Source organism: Numenius arquata, chromosome 11 (assembly GCF_964106895.1).
Source record: "Numenius arquata chromosome 11, bNumArq3.hap1.1, whole genome shotgun sequence".
In the NCBI taxonomy this organism is placed as follows: Eukaryota; Metazoa; Chordata; class Aves; order Charadriiformes; family Scolopacidae; genus Numenius; species Numenius arquata.
In genome coordinates this window covers 39,627,802-39,653,662 of record NC_133586.1, presented here as the reverse complement: position 1 = coordinate 39,653,662, position 25,861 = coordinate 39,627,802, and the positions used below count along the sequence as shown (strand labels likewise).

General features: G+C 49.4%; 2 protein-coding genes across 2 annotated transcripts in view; one reads left to right on the top strand and one right to left on the bottom strand.

The window, feature by feature from the left end:
• Window positions 1-2,684: 2,684 nt before the first annotated feature.
• LOC141470314 (leukotriene C4 synthase-like) lies at window positions 2,685-10,097 on the top strand. The gene is made up of 5 exons (XM_074156282.1): window positions 2,685-2,742; window positions 6,813-6,912; window positions 8,825-8,895; window positions 9,612-9,693; window positions 9,950-10,097. The coding sequence occupies exons 1-5, from the start codon at window positions 2,685-2,687 to the stop codon at window positions 10,095-10,097; spliced, it is 459 nt and encodes a 152-aa protein (XP_074012383.1).
• A 1,089-nt stretch (window positions 10,098-11,186) lies between these two features.
• The window catches only part of MGAT4B (alpha-1,3-mannosyl-glycoprotein 4-beta-N-acetylglucosaminyltransferase B), a 52,949-nt gene continuing 38,274 nt past the window's right edge, over window positions 11,187-25,861 (bottom strand). Inside the window, exons 5-15 of the mRNA XM_074155361.1 lie at window positions 23,573-23,619; window positions 20,372-20,485; window positions 19,859-19,934; window positions 19,369-19,483; window positions 18,477-18,607; window positions 15,463-15,570; window positions 14,367-14,560; window positions 13,931-14,009; window positions 13,419-13,506; window positions 12,310-12,422; window positions 11,187-12,229 (exon numbers count right to left, since the gene is read on the bottom strand). Of these exons, the coding sequence (XP_074011462.1) occupies window positions 12,206-12,229; window positions 12,310-12,422; window positions 13,419-13,506; window positions 13,931-14,009; window positions 14,367-14,560; window positions 15,463-15,570; window positions 18,477-18,607; window positions 19,369-19,483; window positions 19,859-19,934; window positions 20,372-20,485; window positions 23,573-23,619 (1,089 nt within the window). The 3' untranslated portion in view covers window positions 11,187-12,205. The remainder of the gene's footprint in view (window positions 12,230-12,309; window positions 12,423-13,418; window positions 13,507-13,930; window positions 14,010-14,366; window positions 14,561-15,462; window positions 15,571-18,476; window positions 18,608-19,368; window positions 19,484-19,858; window positions 19,935-20,371; window positions 20,486-23,572; window positions 23,620-25,861) is intronic.

The window sequence follows — 25,861 nt, the reverse complement described above, 5'->3', positions numbered from 1 at the left end:
GGAGTTATTGTTCCTGAACAAGGACCCAAATACTGGCAGGGAGCTGGGTGAAGGTTTTGGCTGAGAGCTGGGGGGCTGAACAGAATGTGGAAAATAATGACAAAATCGGTCTTTTGGACTCTGCTGGGTTTGTTGAGCCTCCGGAGGTGGACGCTCACACCTGTGTTGGTTAGAAGTGAAGCAAGGATCTGTGGCTCCATCAGTGCTCGAAGGAGCCGAGCCTTAGTGGCGTGTGTTTGGATGTTAATATGTTCTTGTTAACGATTTATTACTTGACAAATTACTCCGAATCGAACATTTCAAAGCAGTTCTCTTAGTGAATCGTACCGCTTGCAGCAGACCCAAGAATTCAGTTATTGATGTAGTATTTCCTGTTTCTCAAGTGTGCCTTCTAACTGATGATATCTAGCCTGAAGTCTAAACTAACTTCTCCAATCTCTCCAACCACAGATTTAGCAGTAATGATAAAGAGTTTACAAAAAATGTGACACATGCATTTCTTGCTAAGGCTGTGCTCATCTTTCGTGTTAGTGTAATTTCAAGGATCTCCCTATTAGTCAGCTGCAAACGTTGAAGGATCGTTCTCCAACCATTGAAGTTGGTGTCTTATTATATACCTGTTGTGTTTAAGGCTCCAGCTCAGAGCCTTCAGATTTCCTCACAAAGTGCGTCCTGATTTATCTGAGTATATTTTGGGTATATTCCTACTCTGCGTTATGTTTGGGGAGAGGGGGGGGACACCTGTAAGTCCAGAAGCTTATAAAGAACTAAATGTAATAATAAGTAACAATACCAGGATTTCACTGAATTTCACTGAATTTTTTAGAGTTGGAAGGGACCATAAAGATCATCTAGTCCAACTCCCCTGCCGAAGCAGGATGAGCTGCTTCTAGCCTGTGGGGAGCTGTGAAGGTACTGCTTTTATTAACTGTTGCTTTATTGTCCTCTTAAAAGCACTGCGTTGTATTTAATGTTGAGTAAAACAGAAATTTCCCAAACCGTCCCCCGTTGAAGTGAGGTGCACGTGCGTGGTTGTACAAGGATTTGAAGGAGTCGGTGGCAGCTTGTGATCAACCTTTGCTCAGAAACTGATTTTTTTTTTAAATTTTATTTTGTTTTTTCCCTGCTTAGTGTTTTTCCTGAGGCTGATGAAGCTCTGTAATGGAAGTGTTTTCTAGAGCCTGAGCTGCTTGTTGAAATGGTGTAAGCAGAAGTAGACTCTTAGCGACGTTTCCCCTCTGACTTTCACTTTAGACACCCCAGCTGAAATCTGGGGTCACTGATAGATTCTGTTCGGGTTAATTGTTTTATTTCTCTTTCAGTCTGGGTCTGCTGGCGTCCTGGAGGGTCAAAAGTCATGTCCTATGAGTGTTTCGCAGAGAAAGGGGAGCGGTTTTGCTGTTCTACTAGCGTGTTTTACAACAAATGTACAATTGCCTATTTGAATTAAGTGTTCGGTTTGATAAGCTGTCAGGATGGGGTTTTGAGGTGACAATGATCCAAACCAGAAGAACAAACTCTCTGTGTCCGACTCGGGAGAAACTGTAGGTCTGGTCACTTCGTGTTGGTATCGTGCACAAATTCTGTGCTGGGGTTTTGTGTGTGGCTGTACAGAGAGAAATGCAACAGCTCGACCATACCCTGTCCCCTCCCTTCACCACAATTAAGGGAAAACCTTAACTGATACTGAATGATACCTTTTTTTCTTCCTTTTTGGTTTTTAAATCTTTGAAGTCAATAGTTTTTTATCCATATCCTGTGTTTTGGGGAATTACCAGCTTTTTGAACTGATGCATATTTATTTTGCTTCTGTGGACTGGGGAGAAAAGTTATTCAGGGCTAAAATACTGCTGGTTTTTTTCAAACTTTACATTTCCCAGTTATAATTCTGATGACAGTGTAACATTTCTGAGGGCCCGTGTGTTTCTACATCCTGTGCTGCCATCCCTTCTGAACTGAGAACTTTTGCTTTGTATGTTAGCCAGGACAAGGCTAATTTTAAAATTAGCAGAATTTTAAAACCACCAGAAAACTACAAGAGCGCTAGAAAAGTACAGTACTCTTATTTGGTATACTTTCAGATATCTAAGTGCTGTCTTAGTGCAGACATCTAAGATACCTGAGTGCTCTTCAAAAAAAATTCAGAATCCAGTAACAGAATTGAGTTATTCCAGCTGAAGTCTAGAAAATCTTTCCTGTGGTCAGCTCTGCTGTTTGGAGTAAGAGCGGAAGGTCAAGTCATTAATTTGTAAATGCTTGTTGATAATTTTTACAACCTCGCCCGTAATTTAGATACTTCAAAGCTGATTAAAACTGGCAATAATAAAAGGGCTGGAAAAATTCCAATCATCTTTCAATTGCCGGCAATAAGTAATGCGATCCCGGTGCAGAACCTGTAAATACAATTGCAAGAAATTTCCCAGTTGGTGCTTGCAAAGCTTTTGCCGTCGTTGTAGTTCTGCAGAAGGCACTTGTCTCGAATAGACCTTTTCTGGTGGCTGGCTCTTGGGAAGGTTGTGTGTGTGGGGTGGGGACAGTTAATGTGTGATGGAGGAAGCACGTGTTGGGGCAGAGCAGTAAGAGGGCTCCGCTGTGGAGGATGCAGTAGTGGGAGGGTGGGAGAGAGGACTGGAGGAGAGCAGCTCATCACACCTGGCCAGGGGTTTTGCTCCCCGGTCGGCAACATGAGGAATCAGATAGATCTGCTGGCCACCGTCACGGTTCTGGGAGTCCTGGAGCAAGGTAAATGTCCTTTATGTAATGCTAGGTAGCATTAAGCTAATTGTATTAAACTTTGTGGAACTTGGTTCCTGTATTTTGCTTGGGGTCTCTGTGGAATGGAAGTTGCTGTTTTCCAACGTGGTAAAACGATGGAAAAGTTTGGCTGGTCGTGGTGGGAGTGTCACACCTGAGGATGTTTGTTCCTTACTAAGGACTAAAATGGCTTTGAGCTTTGCGGATCAGTATCCTAGAAGGAAATGAAATTTAAGTTTAACTTTTAAATTTAGAACAATTTCAACAATCGAATCTCTTTTAAAGTAAAATAACTTTCTGTGATTGAATTTCAGCAGGTAATTTGTAACTTAGAGTGGCTGGAGGCAGCAGAAGTAAAGACAGGTTAATAAATATGCTGATGAAGAGGTTAGTGTGCAAACGTATCCTATGTACGTGGAAAGAGCATCGTGCTTGCATGTGTGTCTGTGTGTTCGATTCGTACAGCTTCGCTGCAGGGAGCAGATGACAAGATGAGTCGATAACGGGCAGTAATTTGGAAACTAACGCAAGCCCTCCTGGTCAGAAATAGACACAGGCATCTTCGGAGGAACTCGGCAACTTCTCGTCATTTAAATAGATGTCTTTGATTTAGACTGTTTGGGAAGAAGCAGTAGCTCTGCCAAGCTCTCTCTACCTCTCGTGTTTAATTGTGGGTCCTTTGGGCAAAGCCTCTCCCCCTTGGGCTTCGGGAGGGTCAGAAGAGGGGATGCTGCCACTGCCTGGGCTGCGGCCAGAGCCCCCCATTTTATTAAAATCTTCACGGTTCTGTGAGGGAAGGCTTGTTTGTGGGGTATTTTATTACTGAATTAATTCACTGTAGAGCTGTTGCACCTCTTTACTTACAAATGAATGTGAATCTCTGAGCAGCCTGAGGTATTTCAGCCATCAGATGGTCAGTCTCTTAATATAAACATCATTTAAAACACAAAAATGCTACATGAAGAATAGAGCTCGAGGTTTCTGAATTATCAGTAATTTCTTCTCATTCTGCGTAGAAGTATCAGCTACTACAAATGGAAGATACTTTTCTCTTATAATTTTTTTGGTTATTAAGCTAAGCGGGGACGGAGGGAGTGTTTAGTGTGCAAAGGGAAGGGCATGGAGAAAACCTGAAACTGAGTTACGGGGAGGTTGCTAAGCCCTTTCCGTTAGGAAACCCTCAGTAGCAAATCCCCAGATAGCAGTTTTGTCTCAAATATATTTGTTTAATCAGAACTTCAAGTGTGTATATATATATATTTTTTTTTTTTTAAAGTTGCAGCCCGAGGCGTGTTGCTCTCAAGCCATGTGAAGGGTACCTAGGTGTGAAACCAGCAGATAAATATAGAGCCACTATTGGCACCCTCTTATCTACGGTAAATCGCACAAAGTAGCCCCGGTTTATGGTCTCTGCATGGGAAGCCAAGGAGCAATTACAGGATAGTACCTGTTTCCTTTCTCCCCGCTAGTAGGAAATACGTGTGCCGGTGTCATCTTGATTCAGAGCTGGGCAGTAGCTTTTCTTGCATGTTTTTGAAAGGACGGTTCTACAGGTGAGTTACAGACCTGAGGTTCATCCTGAGAATGCAGCGCGCTGAAACACTGACGTGCGCCGTATGTACAGATATATGCACCAAAAAAAAACCCGCACTCTTCCATCACCTCCTGATGTAGGAGACAATTCAATGGCTGAGCTTAGTAGAGTGTTGGCTGATTTTTGTTTTTTATTTTCTGGGAGCCCACGGTTTCCGCATTCTTTCAGGTAACCTTCTCCTTTTTAGTTTAGTTATGCTCAGTTCAGCGAAGCTCTGAGCTTAATGCTCTGTAGATAACGTGCCCCTGGCCCTGTGTTAAATGCTACCCGAGAGCAGAACAATGCTGCCACAGTTGTTGTTTTTCCCCCCACACCCCTTTTTTTAATGGCTTCAAAGGAAACAAAGCTTACGCGGTGTCGCTGTCTGTCGGTCCCCACAGAGCTCGTTTGCCAGGTCCACCCAAATGCGGTGGGTACCAGCTATAATAGGGTTTGACAAGCGTGTGGGCATAATCAAATGGAGAGTGAAGGTCTGGCCGATGCTTCCACCGAGGAGCAAAGTGCAGGGAGAGCTCAGCTCCTGTGAGCCGTGTGGGAATCCACACCGGAGTTTAACTTTGAGACATGAATCACAAAAATTAGTTTGAAAGGTTCTGCGGAGTAGATGGAACTCTTTTCCCTAAAAATCCAGGCTGAGAAGGCTTGTGCAGTGTGGGGTGTTCCGACACCTCATTCAGAGAAGTGCTTTTGGAGGGCGATTCTTCACCTGAACACCAGGTTTGGAGGACAGGAAGCCACCCTCCAAAAGGCTCTGGCTCCTCTTGGGTGGTTGTTTTATATATTATCCATCCCTAAGCATAAGGGATCTGCGGCGGGATTTGTCTGAATGTTTGCCCCTGTGCACAGGCAAGCTGTTAAGCGTGGAGTTGATGGAGGGGTTGGGTCTGAAACTGTTCTTGCTGTGCTCATCGGTCACAAGAACGCCAGGTGAGGAAGGGTGCAGATGGCACGAAGCAGGATGAAGACCGTTGCCCAGCACAGCCAGGCTTATGCCACAAGCCAAGAGCAGCAGCTTAACTCAGCCCATGCCTCGAGAGGCGTCTGGAAGGAGACCCTGGGAGCACCAAACAGCCTCTCGTGCGGGGCTGGGTCACTGCACACAGTGTGGAAGTCACTAGAACACGCGGGTGTTTTCTTAAATGAATGTGTATTGAAATGGATAATACGTTGTGTAATACACAGGTCACATAGCATCCGATTATTTACATTTCTAATTCCCTTTTCTTCTACATATGTTCTAATGCTTTTCTGCAGGCATGCATGGATCTGTCTTGTCTTTAATCTTGCAACATCTGTCCCTACTTTCCTCCTCTCTCCTGCTGTTCTGCTTTTATCTTCTTTGTTGGAGTAAGACGGTCCATGAGGCATCCTTGCAGCCTGGCTCCTTGGCTCTCTGTTTGATGCTCTGGAGATGTTGCTACGATAGGACCTTCCTAATTGGAGTGACTCGCTTAGCAGCACACTGCCACGGCCACCGAAGGAACTGGTTTTTATAATTTTTATATCTATTAAAAATATATTTATTTTTTATAATTTAGTTTTCTCCTATATGAAAATTCTCATTTTCAATAAAGGCAACAATGGTTACTGCACCTAAACTTGAAACATCAGCAATCACCTGTGGGAGTAAGAACTTTCAGCAAATAGTGAAACGGTTCAAATCTTCACCTTAACAAGTTTTCATCGTTTTGAAGAGACTTTTCAAATCTTCACGTTAACAAGTTTTCATCATTTTGAAGAGACTTTCCGTGTCCCTTACAAATGCACAAAGGAGCGATGTAGCAGACACACAGTTAGTACCTCGTCCAGGGCTGAGAGCAGTCATTGGCAGCTCCCTGACCTGCTGACGCCTTGGGGCTACCCTGCAGGAGTGAAGTGGAGGAAATAGTCACCCCCTTCCCCGTTTCCTTCTATTGCCATGATTAACAGCATCTCTAATTGACTTAATGACATCCCAGTGCTTCACGGTTTGGATGCTGCTCTGTGACGTGGTGCTGTCCTTGTACAAAAGCTTTGCACCCGCTGGGTGTAGCGGGAGGTGTTATACGTTATTCCATCGGACTGGCTGAGGGTGTACCAACAATCTAAGTACGGAGTGTGACATTATAAAAAATAATAATTCTGTGATGGGATGTGGACTCAGTAAGGTTTTTAATGTGCGTTTCTGGCCTTCCTGGGTGTGTTGGATCTGTTGGGGAGCAGCCCCGAGGGCTCCACTGCTGTGTGAGACTATGCAAAGCGCCAGCCGTCTCTGCGGCAGGAAAACCAAATCTGGGTTTAAAGCGCGAGCGTGAAATAAATGGCACATTTATTCCGGGTTGTGTGTGACAGCCCTGGACTATGAACCCAGACAGTATCAGCTCTTTTCCCTAACCACTTGCTCGATACCAAGCTAGATAAAGCTTGGCTAAATGAGGTGCTGCTGGGCTGTTACCGTTCCTGTGTTCTTTTTTTTTTTTTTTAGCCTATTTTACGCTGCAGGTGATCTATGCCCGGCGGAAGTACAAGATCTCCCCCCCTGCGACAACAGGTCACCCTGAATTTGAGCGGATCTTCAGAGCTCAGTAAGACTTTGACTTTTTTTTTTTTTTTTTTTTGTGGTGACTCCATCTAAGTATGACTTGAGTCAAATGTCACTACCAGGAAAGACTGAAGTCACCCCCAAGTCACCTTTCCACTTATTGCTGCTGATACTAGATTGGGATGGGTGGGTTTTTTTTTTTTTTAATACTTTGTGTGCAGAGGTCTGGGTTTTCATTTTGAGCACTTTGCTCTGGCTGGAGTGTTTCTGTCCGTCCATGATAATCCTCCTTCTGGCATCGTGAGAGGCAGCCAAATTGCAAATTAGTGGCTGTATGGAAGAGGTGCTGAGCATTAATGCATTACAATGATTAAATTTGATATTAACGTTGCCTCCAAACTGCGAGAGCAGCTGAAGCTAAATTAATAACCTAATATTTGCTTGTATGTGTTTTCCTGTGGAATTGGAGCAAAGGGCCTTGCTGGCAGAACCAGCTTACGAGGACGTTTTAATTTTTCCCATTTTTAAAGCTGTTGTACTGTGAAAAGTCGGCACTCGCGGGTCCGTGCCGAGGGCTGTTTCTTTTTGCTCCGTTCCTATGGAGCGAGCAATGCTGGAGCTAAACTGGAAGCGTTCACAGATCCCTTTGGCTTCCAGCAAGCGCCAGATTCTGTCTTTCATCTCGGTCGTGCTGTTTCATGAGGGAGTGAAAGGAGCTGGCCGGAGGTGGTTTGAAGGGGAGCTCGAGCACTAAAACCTCAGCAAAGCAGCTGCGTTTCCTTGCCAGCGTGCGGCAAACATTTGTGGAGTGACAAAAACACCCGCTTCGGTCCTTTCGCGATGCAGTGAAAGGCCAGCCTGCGCGGGAGGCATCAGCCTTTGCTTAGCTGGGTAGCTGTTGATGAGACTTTTAATTAAACGCTGGGCCGTGCGTTAACTGTGTCATGCTGTGGGCTCTGGCGTGCTGGGAAGCCCTCCGCTATATTCTGCAGAGGAGGCAACCTCAGGGAACCTGAGTTTGAGAAGATATTTCTTCATTGTGTGCTTTTTCATCACTTTATTCTTTTCCCTGCGGAAAAAAGATACAAATGGATAATTTGTTTTGATATATTAAAAAGAAAAAAAAAAGGAGGGGGAAAGATATTGATTTATTACTCACTCATGGAAACCTGGCAGCCTCCCCTTGCTGAGGCTCAAACTACATTTGCAGCATAAGGTTCTTCAGACTTTTTCCAGCTCCTAATCTGGCTCCGTTCCCTGAGGTTTGGTAAACTTTTGGCCAAATTTAAGATTAAATTGCTTAGGGAATGGTAAAATGTAGGAGAAATTGAGAAACAAAATCATTGTCTTTTATAGCACAGTTCCCACTGTCCTTTCTTGCAGAAAATCTGTATTTTTCTCACCAAAAGAAAAAAGAAGGAAGAAAAGAAAACCTGGCTGCAGATCTGATCACCTTCTGCTGAATTAAATCTGGGGGAAGGCTCCTTCTTGGAGCATGGCTTGTGTGACACCCAAATTTGAGCTGTTCTCACCCAAGGGAGAGAGAATGCTCCTTAAATACTGTCAAGAAACTTCTTCCCTTGCAGCTTTTAAGCTGTAGCTGCACTCGATGTCTGTAAAGGCACCGTGCGTGGGGCCGAGGACAGAGCCTGTGGAGGAGGGTCCAGCAAACGCAAATCTCCATCTCGGCCACGGCTCTTCATGGCAGGGTCCATGTGAATGTGGATGAGGTGAATGCTGTGAGGTGTTAGGGTGCTTTTCCTCTCTAAAATACAGATATTGGGTGTCCTTAGTCGCAGAAAAGGCCCTTTCTCCCCAGCACAGCACGTCAGCGCCTCTTATCAGCCCTTTCATTTTGCTCCGATGTGTGTTTCCAGCTCACCTCTCTGACCTCGGTTAACCGGTTTCTAACGTACGAGGTTGCAGTTTTAACTCTCATCTCTGGTTCTCACCAGGGTGAATTGCTCAGAGTACTTCCCCATCTTTGTCTCGCTCCTCTGGGTTGCTGGAATCTTCTTCCATCAAGGTAAGGGGGAGGGGGAACCCCAACCCAAACCGCATGCATAAACCACAACAAAAAAAAAGACCCAATTTTAATCCCATTGCAACTCAGGCACGTCCTCTCTGTACCCGTGAGGCTGTTACCTGGGGAAAGCAAAGTTCTCCCTGACGAGCGCCCCAACTCCAGTGTGCATGAAGCTGCTGGTAGCAGCCAAGAGGGTCTTCTGCCCAGAGGAGAGGTTTGGTGGCATCGGGAGCCTGTGTTCCTTCACCAGAGCCTGGCTCTCCCCTGCACTGCCTCTCTTAGATAAGGTCAGGATGGCGCGTGGAGCCAGGGTGGCAGCAAGCTGAAGCAGAGCTAAAACATGATACCCGAATTGCGAGAAACCGTAACCCAAGCAATTAGTCATCCACTGTCCACCCCGTACCGAGTGGGTTTTGGCGATTCAGCTGCCGCCATGGGGAAGATGCGAGGAAGGACTGCAGAAAGGACCGTTGCAAACCCAAGTCTTGGGGCAAATTTGGGTGGCAGAGAAGTCCATCCCTCACACAAAGGGAAGGAAATAAACCCGTTTAAACACCCACAGTGTTTTAAAGCCGAGTCCCTCGGCATTTGGTTCTTGTGGCTGCGCCCCAGCTTGCCCCTGCAGATGGTGCACGGGTTACTGAGCTGGGCTGCAGATGCGGCAGGGTGTGGGGACCCCTGTCCCCATCAGGACTTTGCTCCCCTCTCCCCCACAGGTGTGGCTGCGGTGTGTGGGCTGCTGTACCTCTACGCCCGCTTCAAGTATTTCCAGGGATATGCCATGGCTGCGCAGGGACGGTTAGTACCCAGCTGGGGCTGTGGGCACCCCAAACCAACCCAGGGAGGCTGGGTGCAGGATGGGTCCCCCGGGGCAGGTCTCCTTCCGGCGGGTGGGACTGGAGGCAGGTTTGCATCACCTCCTCCTCCTCCCCTTCTGGCCCCACCAGCTCTTCCCCAGCAGAGTCTCAGAGGATGGGGGACACCAAGCTCTCACCAGCACGTTTTGTGCCCTATGTCGGCTGGCAGTGTCTGATGGTGTTTTCTCCCCGAGCAGGTTGGGGCCACTCTACGCCAGTGCCCGGCTGCTCTGGCTGCTGCTGGGGCTGGCCGTGGCTGGGCTCCTGGCACATTTCCTGCTGTCCGGCTCCTCCACATGGACGGCAGTGCTGGCACAGCCCCTCCAGCTGCTCAGTGGCTGGTGAGCAGGACCACTGTTCTCCCCAAATCACTGCCTGCCCTCTCTGGAGGGGAGGGAGTTGCATGGCATGGATCGAGTATCTCCCCAGCACTGCGCTTACCTTTGAAGGGAGGTGGATGCTGGCACACCTCTGCTCTCTTCAGAGATAATGTCCTTTCTAGAAAGCAAATGCTGCTCAGCCCCTGCCTGTGGGCTTCACAGCTGGGTTTTGTAGCACTGTCTGCTCTAAAACCTCTAATGCCTTTGGCTTTGCCTCGTGGAGCCCAGGTCGACCCATGCGCTGTCATCACTCCTCCTTACTGCTGTAATCATCTCTGTTGAAGGATCACACCGTGGATATACAAAAAATAAATTCCTTTCCTCAGTACAAATCACCTGTGATTGTCAAAGGTGCTTGGGGGCTGGGTGTGAGAACATCTGAAGATTAGGGGAATGGGTTGCATGGGAAAAGCTGCTGTTATTAAAACTAACTTGAAAGGATGGCTAAACTTGTCCTAAAATCTTATCTAAACTTTGGGGAAAAAAGCCTGACTCCAGTCCAAAGGCTAATGTCTGTGTTTGGTATTGATTTGAATGGTCTTGTCTTGGCCCTGATTTCATTTAGCACCAACCCACCAGTAGGACTTTGCCCTCTCTCTCTAGATTTCAACCTCCACTGAAAACTTAGCATTGGCAGGTAACTAAATCAGGCATCGCCCAGGCAGCTCCTTGCTAAATTGTATGTGGGAATAAAAAAAGCCGTGTATTTTGTAAGACAACTGTTGCACAAGTGCATCCTCGGGTGTACAGGTGCCCAAGTACCTTCCTTGCTCCCTGCTGAAGAAAGAGCTGACCATCCTTTCCTTTTTTAATAACTGATAAAGGTTTCTGTGATGCTGGGGCAAAATTACTCATCTCCTGCTGGGCTGCTCTAAGTGTTTTCCCCAGCATGAGGGAGGCTTTGGGAGTATCGGGTACTGGTGAGCGCTGAGGAATGACTCCATTTCAGGTGTAGGGACTCCAGCTGGTTCATGCCCCCCCCCCCCCCAAGGGACACCCACAGTGTCAGAGCCTGACCAGGCGTCTCCCTGCTGCGAGTGACTCTCACAGCACTAAAGCTTTAAATTTAGCTTTTATTACAGTGCACATTATTTTATATATTTATATATAGAGATGTACTTGAAAAATCAAATGTATCCAATAATAAAAAATACAGCACATTAAAGTAGTATAATGCATTCCAGTGTATAGCTGAAGAGAGACATTGGGATTTACACTAATCCCTACTATTTTTACTGGGCTACTTCTCTTCCCCCCCCCCAAAATTCACACCTATCAATAACTGAAAAAGTTATTTAAAAAGATGGTTTCTGCACTCAATCTCAAGGCATGAAGACACTGGAGACTTCACCGTGAGTTAAGGGGCTGTGTTCGATACCGGCAGGCACAGTGTGGCGTATTTTATTTTTTTTTTGTTTGTTTTTTGTTTTCCCTGCCATACTCATAGCTCTAACCCCTTCGGATTCGTTCCTCCTCTGCCGAAGGAGGGTCAGTCTTCACCCTCGCTTGATCCTCAGCTGGGGCCAGGGCCAGTGCCTGGGCGGAGGCGAGGCAGACCTTGGTCCCTGCCCATCTCCATCCCAGCAGGACTCAACGTGACCCAGCCCCCCCCTGACTCTGTCCCCAAATACAGCCAGACAGCCCTGTCCTAGGCTGAAGGTGCTTCTAGTCCCCACGCTTGCTAAAGCTCATCCCGACCCCAAAACTGTCCCTCGTGTCGGGGAGCGAGGCGCGTGGCAGCCATGCCTCCGTGAGGGGCCGAGGGAGCACCCGGGCCTTGCCGGGGGGGAGCAAAGCCAGCCCTCTGTGCAGGATATTGGTTTCTGCTTTTTGTTCTTCTTCTTCTGGAGAAGATGACGTCCTGGCCCCGCAGCACCGGCTGGGGATGGTGGTGCCGGCCTGGCAGCCTGTTTGCCGAGGCCCATCAGCCTGTGCCGCCTCCCGGCAGCCGGGCCCGTGCCTCGCCGACATGGCTGCCCCTGTGCCCGGGCGAGGCGCCGCGGGGAGGAAGGAGCGGGAGGGGAGGGAGCAGGACCGGGAATCCACGCGTGTCCACCCTTCCTCACGCCCGTGTCACTCCGCTTTTTTGATAAAAATCTGTAAGGAGAGAGGGCTGGGATGAGAGAGAAGCTGGTGGAGGCGGTGGGGAGCCCCTCTGGTGATGAAGGCCATCTTACCTCGCTCAGGATGATCCACACCGGGGAGTCGGTCTGGATGGACAGCCTGATGGCCTCCAGCGGCCCAAAGGACGGGTCCACCTCACCCTCTGCAACGCCCTTGGAGAAGGAGCCTGGTGGGGAGAGCATATGGGTGATGTGGGGAGGGTCCCCTGGCAGCCAGCCCCCCCCCCCCCCCCGCCAAGGGGACCAAGAGCAGCCATGGCAGCCCCTGCCCCCAGTGCCCCGACACCAGAGATGGGCTGAAAACCAGCAGCGTGGACATCAATACAGCGCGAAATGCTGCACTGAGGGGAGCAAAACATCAGCTACACAGACAAAAATGGGGAGTATTTGGCTACATATCACTGCTGTGCAAAAGGGGAGCAGAGTGGCCTGATGGCAGCACTGTCCTGCAAGAGACAAAGGTCGCTTCAGGATCCATCCGTGGAGGAAAAGCTTATATCCACAGTTTTGGCAAAGTCACAGCCTATTGCTGTGTCTCATTTTTAGGTGTGATTTTTTTTTTTTTTTTTTGAAAATGCAACTGGGAGAAACCAGACTGCATGCAGAGGACCACAAAAATGGCAAAAAGCTATGCATGCCTGGGAACTTTTCTTTTATTGGTCTATTTAATAAAAAAAAAAAGAAGTCAGCAGGGACACTAGTGCTTTACCACACACCACCAGGTCCCCATAGGCTTCTCATTCTTCTCCAAGGTCAGGACAAGCACTAAAACAAGCTCAGGTGGCAGGAGACAAAGTCTAATCTGCAAGTGGTGAGAGTACCGAGACAAGCTGTGGAGGGAGAGCACGAAATTGCCCGTGGTGGAGGTTTTTACCACCAGGTTAGGCAAATGGATACCCTGAATAATTTGGTCGCAGCTCTGAGCAGGGACAGGCAGAAACACAGGACTGGAAACTACCTGATGAAGAGCCCTAGTCTAAGAGGAGAGGGAGGGCAGGAGAGGAGACAATGACAATTAAATCCGATTCCAACCCGGCTCCTGGCAAGCAGAAATTACTCTTTACCAAGCAAACAGCATTAAGGGTCTCAATTCACTTGAAGGTGAGGATATGGGCTGTGTTATCAAACCCAGCGGGCAGTTTACCACCCCACACCCACTGTACCTATCTGGATGTAGCCATCCGGCGTCCTGCGGTATTTGACAGCTGTGCCTCCTCCCTCCTGCAAGGCTTCCTTATCCGACTGCAGGCTCTGCGGGAAGGAGAGGAGCTCTGCACAAGGCCAGCGGTAAGAGCCCCCCAAAATCCCCAAGCCACAGCAGCGTCCCCCCCATCCTGGCACCCTGAGCCTCATGCCCCAAAACAAGAGGACATTTGCTGCCCTTGTGCTGCTCCTTCCACTGCACCATCCCGTCTCCATCCCTTCCTCTGCAGCCATCCCATCCATCTGAGCATCCCCTCTGCAAGCCTGGATGGCTCTCATGCCGACTGCTCAGTCGCATCCCCACTCCCGAGATGGTACCACACCAGGCGTGACTCCCTGGTTCCCAGCCACCACCTCTCAAAGGCAATGACTCTTGTGAAGAATTTCCTGATGGCTTTAAGCAGTTCCCTTCTCTCAAAACCTCTTTTGCTTCCCACTCCACCCCCGTCTCAATTCTCAATAAAACACTTACGTCAAACGGCAGAACTTCCACAGTCGTATTGAAGAGTTTGTCTTCTGGGTGCTCGATGTTCCCACTGCGGAAGAAGAACCTGTGACAAGAGACCAAAGCCATGGAAACCCACGCTAAGTGAGGGGGGACATGATGGCTTTCACCCCAGCTGAACCATCAAACAGCTCAACATAACAGACACCTTCCCAGAAAGCCCACGGTTTAGAAGGAGACCACCTGTGCCAGATTAGCAAAGAGTAGATTGCTCACAGGTGCAGGAAAGCAAAGGGCTTCAGCAGACCCACAAAAAAGGGTCAAATTATGCTCCTCCTCGAAGAGTGCTGCTCTCTCCTCTCAGGAGCAGGAGGTGGGCAAGAAATTCAACACAGGGAGGTGTCTCTGCATGTTCCAGGCTGTCCTCGTGTTCCCCTATCACCGAACCCCCCCAGGCACTGGCCTTTCAACGCGGAGTGGTTTGAAGAATCTGAATCTGATGAAGTCTCCGGCGGTGGGAGTGAAGGCCCAGAAGAAGTCCTCCCGCAGGTAAGCCTTCTCCAAGGTGAAGTGCTGGTAGGTTTTCAGGCTGGTGCTCACCTCCGCAGGAGGGTTGACATGCTCTTTCCGCAGGGCCTGCTTGCCAAAGTCCTTGTCCTTGGTGGAGGCAAAGCAAAAGGGCAGAAGAGGGTCATGAGCTGCTCTTGCCCGTGAGGAACAGGAGTCCTAGCAAAATGGCACCGCAAAGTAAAAGCTCGTGATTTGCACAGTGCGGAAGGATGAGGGAAGGAAGTGATCTGGGGAAGGTAGCACAGATAAGCACCACTGCTCTGCACTCTGATCTGGCACCAAAGAGCCCTTAATTGCCCAAGCATCCTTGAATGCCTGTCCCTGCCCCAGGAGCTCTGCAAACAGTCTTCACACCTGAGGAGAATGCGGCTTGGAGGCTGATGATAGCATAAAATGACTGGATTACACAGCCTGATGGGCACTGCACTGTGATACAAACTGGATTACACCATCCGTATACCTGGGGGTTGGATAGACACAGGCACAGCCCAGGGATGTGTGTCTATGGGTCCTGCACGTACAGCTGTGGGAAACTTCATTTTGTTGATACTCAAACACACACAAACAATTTAAGTTCTTACTCAGCAAGCTCAAGTTAGCTAACAGCAAATCCCAGAAACAAGGAGTGGGGTGGGGAGGAAGTCAGAGCAACCCAGGAGTCATCTCTCCAGGGTTTGTCCCTAGATGCTTTGAAATCATTTGCCTGGACCATGGTTTGGCACTCAGGACGGGTGGCCAGGACCAGTACCAAGGCTTAAAAGCTTGCAGTGACTCTTGGTACATGTCACTGCCATGCTGACAAGCAGGAGCTACATGAGCTCGCTGTAATTCAGAATAAAACACAACTACTGCACAGAAATCCAGCCACCACCACCCCACGAGTTGCTGTCATTGATGTCCCCACCCCAAAAGCAGCCAGTTCGCATGTGCCTGCAGGCCAGGCCTGGCAGAAAGGCCATCTGCGGCTTGGACAGGCAGCTGGTACCCACCTTCAGCTTCTGTATCTTCCCAGCCAAAGAGGAGTGGGTTCCCACGTGCTGGAAGAGCGAGGGCTTGAAGCGGATCCGTAGGTTTGCCTTCTGCCTGTCGCAGTGTTTCTGAAATGAGACAACCCCGCAGAGCCCCGTGCTTCAACCCCTGTGAGAGGAACAGATGAGGGCATGACCAAACCCCAGGGAAAGAGGAGGTATAAACAGCCCTGACCCTCCATCTTTATGCCTTTGTTGGGAAGAGGGCTTTTAACCACACTCTGGAGAACCTTGACCATGATTCTCGCCCAGTCACCCACCAGGCTCTGCAGGGCAGCTGGAGTGCCCAGGTTTGTGCCAAATGTCTCCTTGCCAAGCACAGCCTAGCAAACGCTGAGCAAATCTCCTCTGGGTGCTATCAGGCACGGACAGCCAGAGAATTTAGTTTCTTCTGTCCTTGGTTTATCGGGAGAGCCTTTTCCCTACAACTCAGAGCTCAGGATCACTGAAGGTACAGTAAATCCTGGGAAGATTCAGAGCCAAGCGAACAGGTAGCAAGTGCAGGCTCTTTTCAGAGGGGCAGAGTTTTCAGTTTGTTGGCGGGTGTTGTTAGGCATGTGCCACTCTCTGGGCTGTTTGGCTGTTTCCCGCCCATCCCACCACATAAATAAACTTGGAGATGCAACTCTGATCCAACTCTGATTTTTCTGAGGTGGAAGGAGAGAGACGATGGAGAAGGAATAAAGGACAAAAGGGGAAAACCACTGAGAGCGTGGAGACAAGAACTCACATTTTAAAAATAGTTCATTTCTCTCAGTTTGGGGGAGCAGGACAAAAATACAGGGTTAAAAACTGGAGGGAGAGGATATTTCTTTTCCGAATTTTGCTTTTTCCAAGAAAAGAAACACACACACACCTCTACCACCATCTGCTCTCGCAACCTCCCACCCAAGAGCAACCCCAGCAGAAATGCCGCTGCCGGGCGCTGTGTCACCGACTGCCTGGCACCAGACAGGGCACAGCAGGGAAACCAGCCACACCGAGCCCCCACCAGGGACTGCCCGCACGGGCCACCACCAGGAGATGGGAAATTCCAGGCATGACCCCTGCGAACTGCAGAGGAGATAATCCCCTAATCCAGCTCACGTTACATTAGAAAATTAAAACTAGCCATGCTAACGGGAGAGACCCTGCTCACTGTCAGCAACCCCAGACACAACCCCACCAGGTCTGAGCTCACTCTGGGTGGGGAGAGGAGGAGGAAGGGGAACGGAGGGAGCTACAGCATCTCCAGATTTCTCTCTCTCCTTTTCCCCTTCTGCTAAAGAAGCATTTGCTGAAAGCAGCGTTGTCTCAGTCGAGCCAGGAGGGGAAATGGCTCAGTTGGTGGTAAGAAGGTCATCCTTTCACACAGCTTTACCCCAGGTAAATCTAAAATTAGTTAAAAAAGAAAGAGCAGAATATATCCAGAGCAGGCAAAGCACTTACCAAAAGCTCAGGTCAAACAAACTTTCAATCAAAAAGACAAATCCTCCCTGCTACCAATTTGATTCCGCACAGTGGGATTTACAAGGGAAAGCCATGTTTGAAAGGGCGCTGCGCAGAGTTAATCATGCAAACAGTGGGGGAAAGGAGCCAGAAATCCACACAGAAAGTAGGTTAATTTTTAAAAAGGCAACACATTTAAGAGGTCTGCAGTTTCCCCTGGGAAAACCTTGGCTCCGCCAGGTAGGAGAAGATGAGCAAAGATGAACTCAGGAGATGATCCTGCGCAGTGGGATCTGCACTTAATCAGTGCTCAAGCTGAAGATTTTGAAGGGGGGGCACAGACAGCAGCATCGTTCCCAGCTCCATCCCGGCACCCCACCACCCTGGCTTCACCCATGGCTGTGAGGACCCTGGGGGCTGCCGGACAGCCCTGGGGACTGCTCTGCCACACCTGAGCAGATGGTGTGATGTGCCAGGAGGACACAATGGACATCACGAGGGGCTGGAGCCAACGCCATGGCCCCTGCCAGGGATCAGGCCAAATTAAACCACATCCCTGCCCTAATTCTGCAGCGCCCTGAGGGTGCTCTGTCCCACCAACAGTTAAATACAGTATTTATCCTTGGAGTGACCACCTGCTCTAGCATTTACCACTACAAAATAGTTGTGGCCACGAGGTCCATCCTAAGCAACCGGCTTCCAGCGCTGCACAGGGACTCCGCTGCTCATTCTCCGCCGGGGGAGGAGAGCGAACGAGCGTATGAGTAAATACAATATGTTCAGAGAGGAGCCAGGAGAGTATCTGGTGGTGAGCTCATCTTACACTTACTGTCACACACACTCCTCCTCTGCCCTTCCCACTCACTTTAGCCCCTCGCTGCTGCTGCCGCTGACGGGAGTTCAAACGCAACCTCCACAGGGCAATGGGGGCTTCTGTGCTGCCGGTCTGCAAGGCTTCACGCAGACATGGCCCCGCAAACGAGATGGCAGCATGAAAACGGGGCCCATTTCACCTCTCTGCACCCTCCTAGAAACCTCGACAAGAGCCTTGCGTGCTCTGGCTTCATTTTGGCACGCTATGCATGGCGGGCTTGCTCTTGGGTCATCTGGGGTGAGCTCTCTGGGCAGCCTGCATGTGTGCTCCAGGCGGGTACGGCACACGAGCCCAGAGCCAAAGGGTTATTCTGGGGTTATAGTCAGCGAGCAGGGAACCGCTTCAGGGAGAGAAGCACGCTGTCATGAAAAACAACACAGAAGAATGGGGAACGGCTACTCTCCTCAAGGACTGGAGGAAGAATACCCTGTTAGCGCTTAGATGCAGAAATAATGCCTTTTCTGATAGCTGCAGACTACAAAAGCCTGAACTCCCAGGTTTTTGCTTACGCAGTCGGCAAGGCTGCCCCGCAGCAGGCTCCACAGGGATGGCATGGCTTGGTGCAAAGTCAGTTAGCACCAGAGCTCACAGAAAAGAACCTCTGGGGACACAGCCCGACCATACATTTGCCCACACACAAAAGGTTTGCCTTCACTGGAGGTTGTTTACGTACTGCGTCTTTCTCGGGGTTGCAGACTTTCACCCAAAGGATGTGATCCAGCAGCCAGTCAATGGGTTTGTCCTTATAGAACATCAGGATGAACTCCACGATCAAGCTCAGATCCAGAGACTTGAACATTTTTCCTACAGCACAAAGAAAGGGAGGAGACAGAGCAGCTATGGTATGAAATGGTCAAGAACCAGAGCTGCGAAGAAAAAACTTGGGAGACGGGGCAGTGGAGGTTGGATGTGTCCATCTCTCTAGGAAAAGGAAATAGCATGCAGCTCTGTTCTATGTACCAGCACTGCTGGCATTGCTAATACAGTTCCGGATTTAATATTCATCACAGAATTAGAAAGCATTAGTGTCTCACAGGTCACGACAGCATCAAAAGGTCTAAAACTCTTCCATTCAGCAGGGAGAAATAAGGATGAAAAACATTCAGCCAGCTGCAGGACAGACCATTTCCTGCCCTGAAAACTACAAGTTTTAAGCCAGTCAAACCAGTATCCAAAATAACAGATCAAGCAGCTACTGCAACCACGTACTGCCGTTCCCAAAATAGTTCTGTGCTGATGTAAACTTCCTTTTGCACGCTGTTAGGCAACTCCAGATCCCATCCAGCCTAAAAGCTACTGGTCACATCTAAGCTGTTTGGCTGTCTGCTGGGCCACTGACCAGGTTTATTTTTATTAAAAGTGAGCATCAGCAGTACCAGCTGTGAGGATCCTTCTCCCCTGTGCAAACACAAGGGTCACTGCAAAAATAGGGAGGGATCAAGTCCAAGTATTTTACCATCTCGTGGGGACAACTAGTTGGACCAAGAGCTTTACATGCTTGCAAGAACCAGCAGGCACTTGTCCCTGTGTCTGCAGGGTCTGGGGTGAGCAGGGGAGGACGTTACCAATAAACCCCAGCTGAGAAAACTCCAGGATCATCCACTCCTCGGAGGGCTGCTGCAAGGCAAAGTTCTTCATCGTGCTGAGATAGTTTGGTTTGGCCACAATATCATCCTCCAGCTGCAAGAGGAAAAGACACTCAGTCCAATGACCCATCCAGGTTCCAGTAAGAGCCCCTCTGTGCACAGCCATCATGCCGTATACTGGAGAAAAGCTTTGGCACAGACCTAGTTTATTTTGGAAGACGCTCCAAGCAGATTTTTCTCACCCAATCTAACAGGTAAACGAAACAAGGATTCCTGCCCTCCCTAGGGGGGAGGTCTCCAAGTCCAAAGCACCTTAGAAACCCAGCTTTTGAACCTATCCGGTTAAAATCCGCTCCCACTCTGCCACATCACACAACCAGACACGCTCTTTGCCCTCTCTCAGCTGGATACAAGCTGCCATGAACTCGCAGGTACACCCAGCTCCCCTCCACCCCAGCACCAAACCCACCTGCACGTAATATATGCCTTTGGACTGGGCGTACATCATTAAAAAGCAGTAGTCGAGGTTCTGCTTCGTCCTCCACCTGCAAGAGACAGACACGATGGGAGCACTGGTCTCTCCCGGGATGCCGCACTGCTCGTGGGAGCCAGACGAGGCTGGGTTTAAGGTGGGAAGGTGACATAGCTCTGGGAGGAGAGGATGGCATATGGCCTCTCCCTTTTGGTCTCAAACTGGTCACCTAAGACTTACTGGAAAACTCAAGGATTTTCAAAATGAACATCATCTGGGTTAAAATAACCCCCTCACTTGGTGATGGAAACACCACAGCACAGGGCAAGCCCTGCAAAGCTGGCACCAGTTCATACCCCCTGCCCCCCGCATCCTTCCAGCTCTTGGATAAAGCAAGTTTAAGCACCTCGCCTGGCCCTGCAGAAGAGCTTTCCCTTCTGGAGGCAGCGGGGGAGACGCTGCAGTTACTTAATTCAGGCTTTGCTTGTATCTAAGCTCATTGATTCTTACCTGACTCTTTCCTTGGGGTCCCCAAAGGATTCCCGCAGGTGGGAGAAATCAGGATAGAAATGCGGAGATGGGGAAATTACCTCCAGGAGACCTGAGTGTATTTCCTTTGGGAATCTGAGAGAAAAAAGCAGCGGTAAACAAATACCTCCATGTCTGACACTCCACACAATCATAAAATCATAGAATGGTTAGAGTTGGAAGGGACCTTAAAGATCATCGAGTTCCAACCCCCCTGCTATGGGCAGAGACACCTCCACTAGAGCAGGTTGCTCAAAGCCCCATCCAGCCTGGCCTTAAACACTTCCAGGGATGGGACATCCACAACTTCCCTGGGAAACCTGTTCCAGTGCCTCATCACCCTCACAGGAAAGAATTTCTTCTAATATCTAATCTAAATCTCCCCTATTTCAATTTAAAACCATTACCCCTTGTCCTGTCACTACAATTCCTGACAAAGAGTCCCTCTCCGGCTCTCCTGTAGGCTCCCTTCAGGTATTGGAAGGCTGCTATGAGGTCTCCCTGGAGCCTTCCCTTCTCCAGGCTGAACAACCCCAGCTCTCTCAGCCTGTCTTCATAGGAGAGGTGCTCCATTCCTCTGATCATCTTCATGGCCCTCCGCTGGACCCGTTCCAACAGGTCCATGTCCTTCCTGTGTTGAGGGCTCCAGAGCTGGATACAGTGTTCCAGGTGGGGTCTCACGAGCGCAGAGTAGAGGGGTAGAATCACCTCCCATGACCTGCTGGCCACACTTCTCTTGATGCAGCCCAGGATGCGGTTGGCTTTCTGGGCTGCCAGTGCACACTGTCGGCTCATGTTGAGCTTCTCATCCACCAACACCCCCCCAAGTCCTTCTCCTCAGGGCTGCTCTCCAGCCATTCTCCGCCCAACCTGTATTTGTGCCTGGGATTGTCACGTCCCAGGTGCAGGACCCTGCACTTGGCCTGGTTGAACTTCATGCGGTTTGCACGAGCCCACCTCTTGAGCCTGTCCAGGTGCCTCTGGATGCCATCCCTTCCCTCCAGCATGTCGACCACACCACCGAGCTTGGTGTCATCGGCAAACTTGCTGAGGGTGCACTCTATCCCACTGTCCATGTCTCTGACAAAGATGTTAAATAGCACTGGCCCCATTTCATAGACCAAATCGCTGGGTAAACACTGAGCTGCAGAAGGCAACAAAAAATACAGCTTCAAAGACAAAACTTGCCCAGCAGCTAGTGCACTTCCAAGCCTCGCCAAAGGACATCGGCAGGGACTGTCACAGAGTTTTAAAGCCGCTCTCTCCCTCCCACGGTCTTTAGTAGCCCTGTGTTCATGTGCTCCCCCCGCCCCAGCAGCCCTCCTCCCTCCCACACGCACACACAGGTCAGCTTTAAAGACCAGCCACGAGCACCATGTACTCTCTACAGGATTAAACGGACCTGCAGACTGGTGCACCAAAGAAAGGACTTGCTGGCATTACCGGCATTTAGAGATTTTTCCAAATGCATCAGTAATTAAAAGCCATTTTGCAGAGATTATGTTATGCATTTCTGATAAGTTACTTATAACGCTGCTGTGCTGTAGTTAGGACAGCCAGCAGGAATTCTACCTAGTTCCCTTACTCTGATAAAATCAGCATATATTTTGCTTACCATTGTGGTTCAGAACCCTTTAAAGAGTCAAACTCAAACAGGAAAAAATGTCACCCATCTGAAAAATATGTACCTACAACAGCCTTGCAAGCAATATCCAGAGATTACTGTAACTGTGAGAGATAAGCGGGAAAACCAGTTATTTTTATACCGCCTTTTTTGAGAACATTTGGTGCAAGGCTGATTTCCTTTGTTTGTGCAGAGCCTGGAGGACAGGAGATGGGGCAAAGGGAGACAAAGCAGCGAGATTGCCAAAAACTTCTCACTTATTTTTCCCTTCCTTATTCCCTCCTTGGGACTGGCAAGATTTTCAGCTAACATTTTCAAACCTTCCCTTCCTTGGGCAGCAGCGAAACAGAAGCATCTCACTGAGCTGACAAAACCTGCACCGAAGCAGCAACGGCTTTCTCCCTCCTGCGAGACGAGCCCAGCCTGCCCTGGCCCCACACCACCTCCATTCAATTTGGAAGCGAAATAATTTCAGTGAATCAGGGAGGGGCAGGAGGCGCTGGAGAGGGGGAAGGCGAGAAATCACATCGTTAAGTCAATTAAAGTTTTAGGCCTTCTACGCAGCAGCGCTCCCTGCAGCGGCGCCCAGTAATTTCATCAGGATCCATCGGACAATCAGTCCATTATCTCCCAGTAAGTGCGTCCGCCTGCCAGCCGGCAGAAGGAGGGGAGCTCTGCCAGCTCCTGCACAGCAAGATGGAGGGCTCTGTTTCAGCTCTTCTGGAGGGCCGGGGAACACAACCCTCCCCGCACGCGTCCCAGCCCCTCTCCCACCATTGGCTCGGGGACGCGGGGCGCCCGGAGGATGCGCTGCCCTTTTGCATCTCCTTCTTATGGCGACGGCCAGCCCTTGGAAACACGCAATCGCAGGAGCTGGATGGGAGTTACAGCCTCTTCTCTCACCACCTTTTTCTTTTGCCTCCGAGCTCTGGTGCTGTTAACGCCTGGACCGGCTCACGGTTAATAATCCGTCACCGGCTTCTGCCTAAACAGCCACAAACCACGCTGCAAAAGCCACTAAGACGCCGGGCCATAAATAGCAGCTAGCATGAGAAATCAATGTAACTAGTGCCTAGAACAAGGGAAAAACCAAACAGGCTGGAGCGGGAAGAAAAACAGATCGTGGATTTTAAAGCAAAGTAAGGCAGGAGGATTTGGGTGTGCTTACCACACTGCCCGCTTGCTCTGACTCCGCAGAGCAGGTAGAGGGCTGCACTAGACACAGAAACAATTGCCAGGATCACTGGAAATCTAAATAATCCATCTTCTCGCAACGCCACAGGACAGAGAGCGCAAAATGAAACGGCGTGCGTTAAATACTGCAAGCACAAAGCAGCCTAATGGAAGCTACATATGGGATGCATTTTAGAACAAGCAGAAAGTGGAAGCGGTAATAGCAAAGAGAGCCCAGAGTTTAAGAACAGAAAAAAATGCAAACAACAACAAAAAAAAAATACAAAAGGGAAGCAGAAAAGAGTGTATTTTATCCTTAATGAAGCCGTTCCCTGGCCTTGCTAAAGGCACAGCCCGTACCGCCGTAGTGATTTGGAAGTGCTTACAAGTTTCTGATATTTTCTGCCACTCCAGCTGTGTACTGCGGATCCGTCTGAAAACAAAAGATAAGCAGTGTTACATCCTTCAGCCTCAGCCTTTAACCCCCCGCGGCTCAGAAATCACCTTCAACACACCCCGGGGTACTGTCAGCACCCCCGTATCACCTTCATGTCTTCTTTTATCAAGTTTAGCCACTCTCCCCGTGCTGACGGACTCCTGGGTGCCCTCCTTTATGGCCAGTGTTAACCAAAGGCATCACACACACCAAAAACCACCCCGAAGGACTCAAGATGCTGCACATCTTCCCCACGGGCTCTCCTGGCACTCCTGCCCCTGCCAGCACCAAGTGTTTGCACTGAGTGTTAACTTCTTGGCTATTTATTTATTTTTTTTTTCTCTATACATGCTGGCTTTCATCCAAGCGAACACTCTCGGCAGAAAAGGATCTCTACCCCTTTTGTGAAAAAGAGGGGTCTCTTTATAAGCATGCATTTTTCATTTCGGGTTCATTTCCACGCTTTTCTTCCTAAAACAACAGTTTGTTCCCACAATCAACCTGGCAACCTGTAAGAGTTGGGATGGAAAGGTCAGCAGCGCTGCACGCCGCTATCCGCAGGCGAGATAAGTGCAAACACAGGGACAGGCACCGGACAGAAACCATCTGCACAGTGACCAGGAAAACAAAATCCAAGAACAAAGGGCAGGAGACCCACAGGAGCGAACACTGTGCCTGTTTCCTGGTGGCTGCATTGTTTTGGGAGGTCGTAGGGATCACAGGACCGCGCGGTCCGGGTGGATTTGCAGACGCAGCACTGCAGAAGCCGGGACCGGTTGTCGCTGCGCTCGGCGCCGGGCGGAGGTGAGAAGTGAGACGCCGGGGATGTATGTCACAAGCTGAGGCCAGCGCTTTCACGCTGGAATGGTGACAAGGGAGGGTTTTCTCGAGGGGAAAAAGGTCCCTTTCCCAAACAGGGCTCAGCCAAGAAAACAGCAATGGGAAAAACAAAGGCAGGAAAGATGCTCCTGGCTTTGGGAGCAAATGCAGAGCTCTGTTCGAAGCGCCCAGCTGCCACTGAAAGGGCAGGCTGGTGACAGCCGAGCTGGCCAGCTTGTCTCAGGGCTCCCCTCTGCCAGCCGAGGAGCCCCCAGCTCTCCCAGGCCGCCCGGCCACCGTGGATGACACCCACGGTTGTTAGCAGTGACACTCGGAAATGAGAAGTCCCCATCCCAAAAAGGACATGCAGTTGCTCCAGAGTTGTCCTGAACCTCCAAATGACCCAGTGTCTGCTCCAGGTTCATACGACCTCTTCACTATTTACTTATCCCGAGTCTGAAGAGCCCTAACGAGCAATGCCAAGTGCAGGTAAACACGAGAACAATTTGGGAAGAGGACAAACAAGCACAGCGGGGGTTGACACTTGCACGGGAGGAGGATGTTGTGTGGCTACAAGGGCAAGCTTGGCAAGAGAGGACAGTGACCGTGGTGGTGTTCTACAACAACTACCATCGCTGTTATTGGGCTATGGCACGTGTGCTCCTGCACTTGACGGTACCAGAATTAATTTCTCTGTTGTTCACTTCTGTTGTCACAGGTACACACAGAAAGTCAGGTGCTGTAATCACAGCGAGACCCTATTTTCAAGTCGACTTAAAAAAAAAAAAATTACTGCAGTCCCAAACAGAAGATTTTTTTGGTCAAGTTACTTAAAACCTCTCATGTTTTAGCTCACTCCCTGTGAAAACAGCCACCAAACCTGTCCTGGCTCAACGAGAAACAACAGGCAGGACTAAACCTTGTCCCAGGCACTTTGGGCTACACCCATCATTGCACACCTTCTCCTTGTATGAAATACCAGCCAGAGACCCAGAAGCCAAATGCTACTCAAAATGTCAAATTATGGGTAAACAGGCAGCAAACCCAGACATTTATCTTTGTTCCGCTCCCAGTAACATGCCACTGAGGTTTATCTTTCTCACCGGATTTCTGGAAATTAAGACAAATGCACTTCAAGCTCAAGAAAATAATCCTGAGGGGAAAGCCATGGAGAAAAATAACCATCTAAACACATAGATAAAAGCAGCTCTTGTGGATTAACGTATCAAGGCTTTTTAACCCATGGATTCAGCAACTGATTCTGGGCTCCAGCCACCAGTAGGAAGAGGCATCATATTAGCTTCAGCCCCAAATCAGCAGGCTCTTGGGTTGGGAGAGGGGATTAGAGTTGTCTCACAGGTACGTGGAGAAATGAAGCTGCTTCAGGAGCGGGTCTGAGAGCTCCCCCAGATGTGGCCAT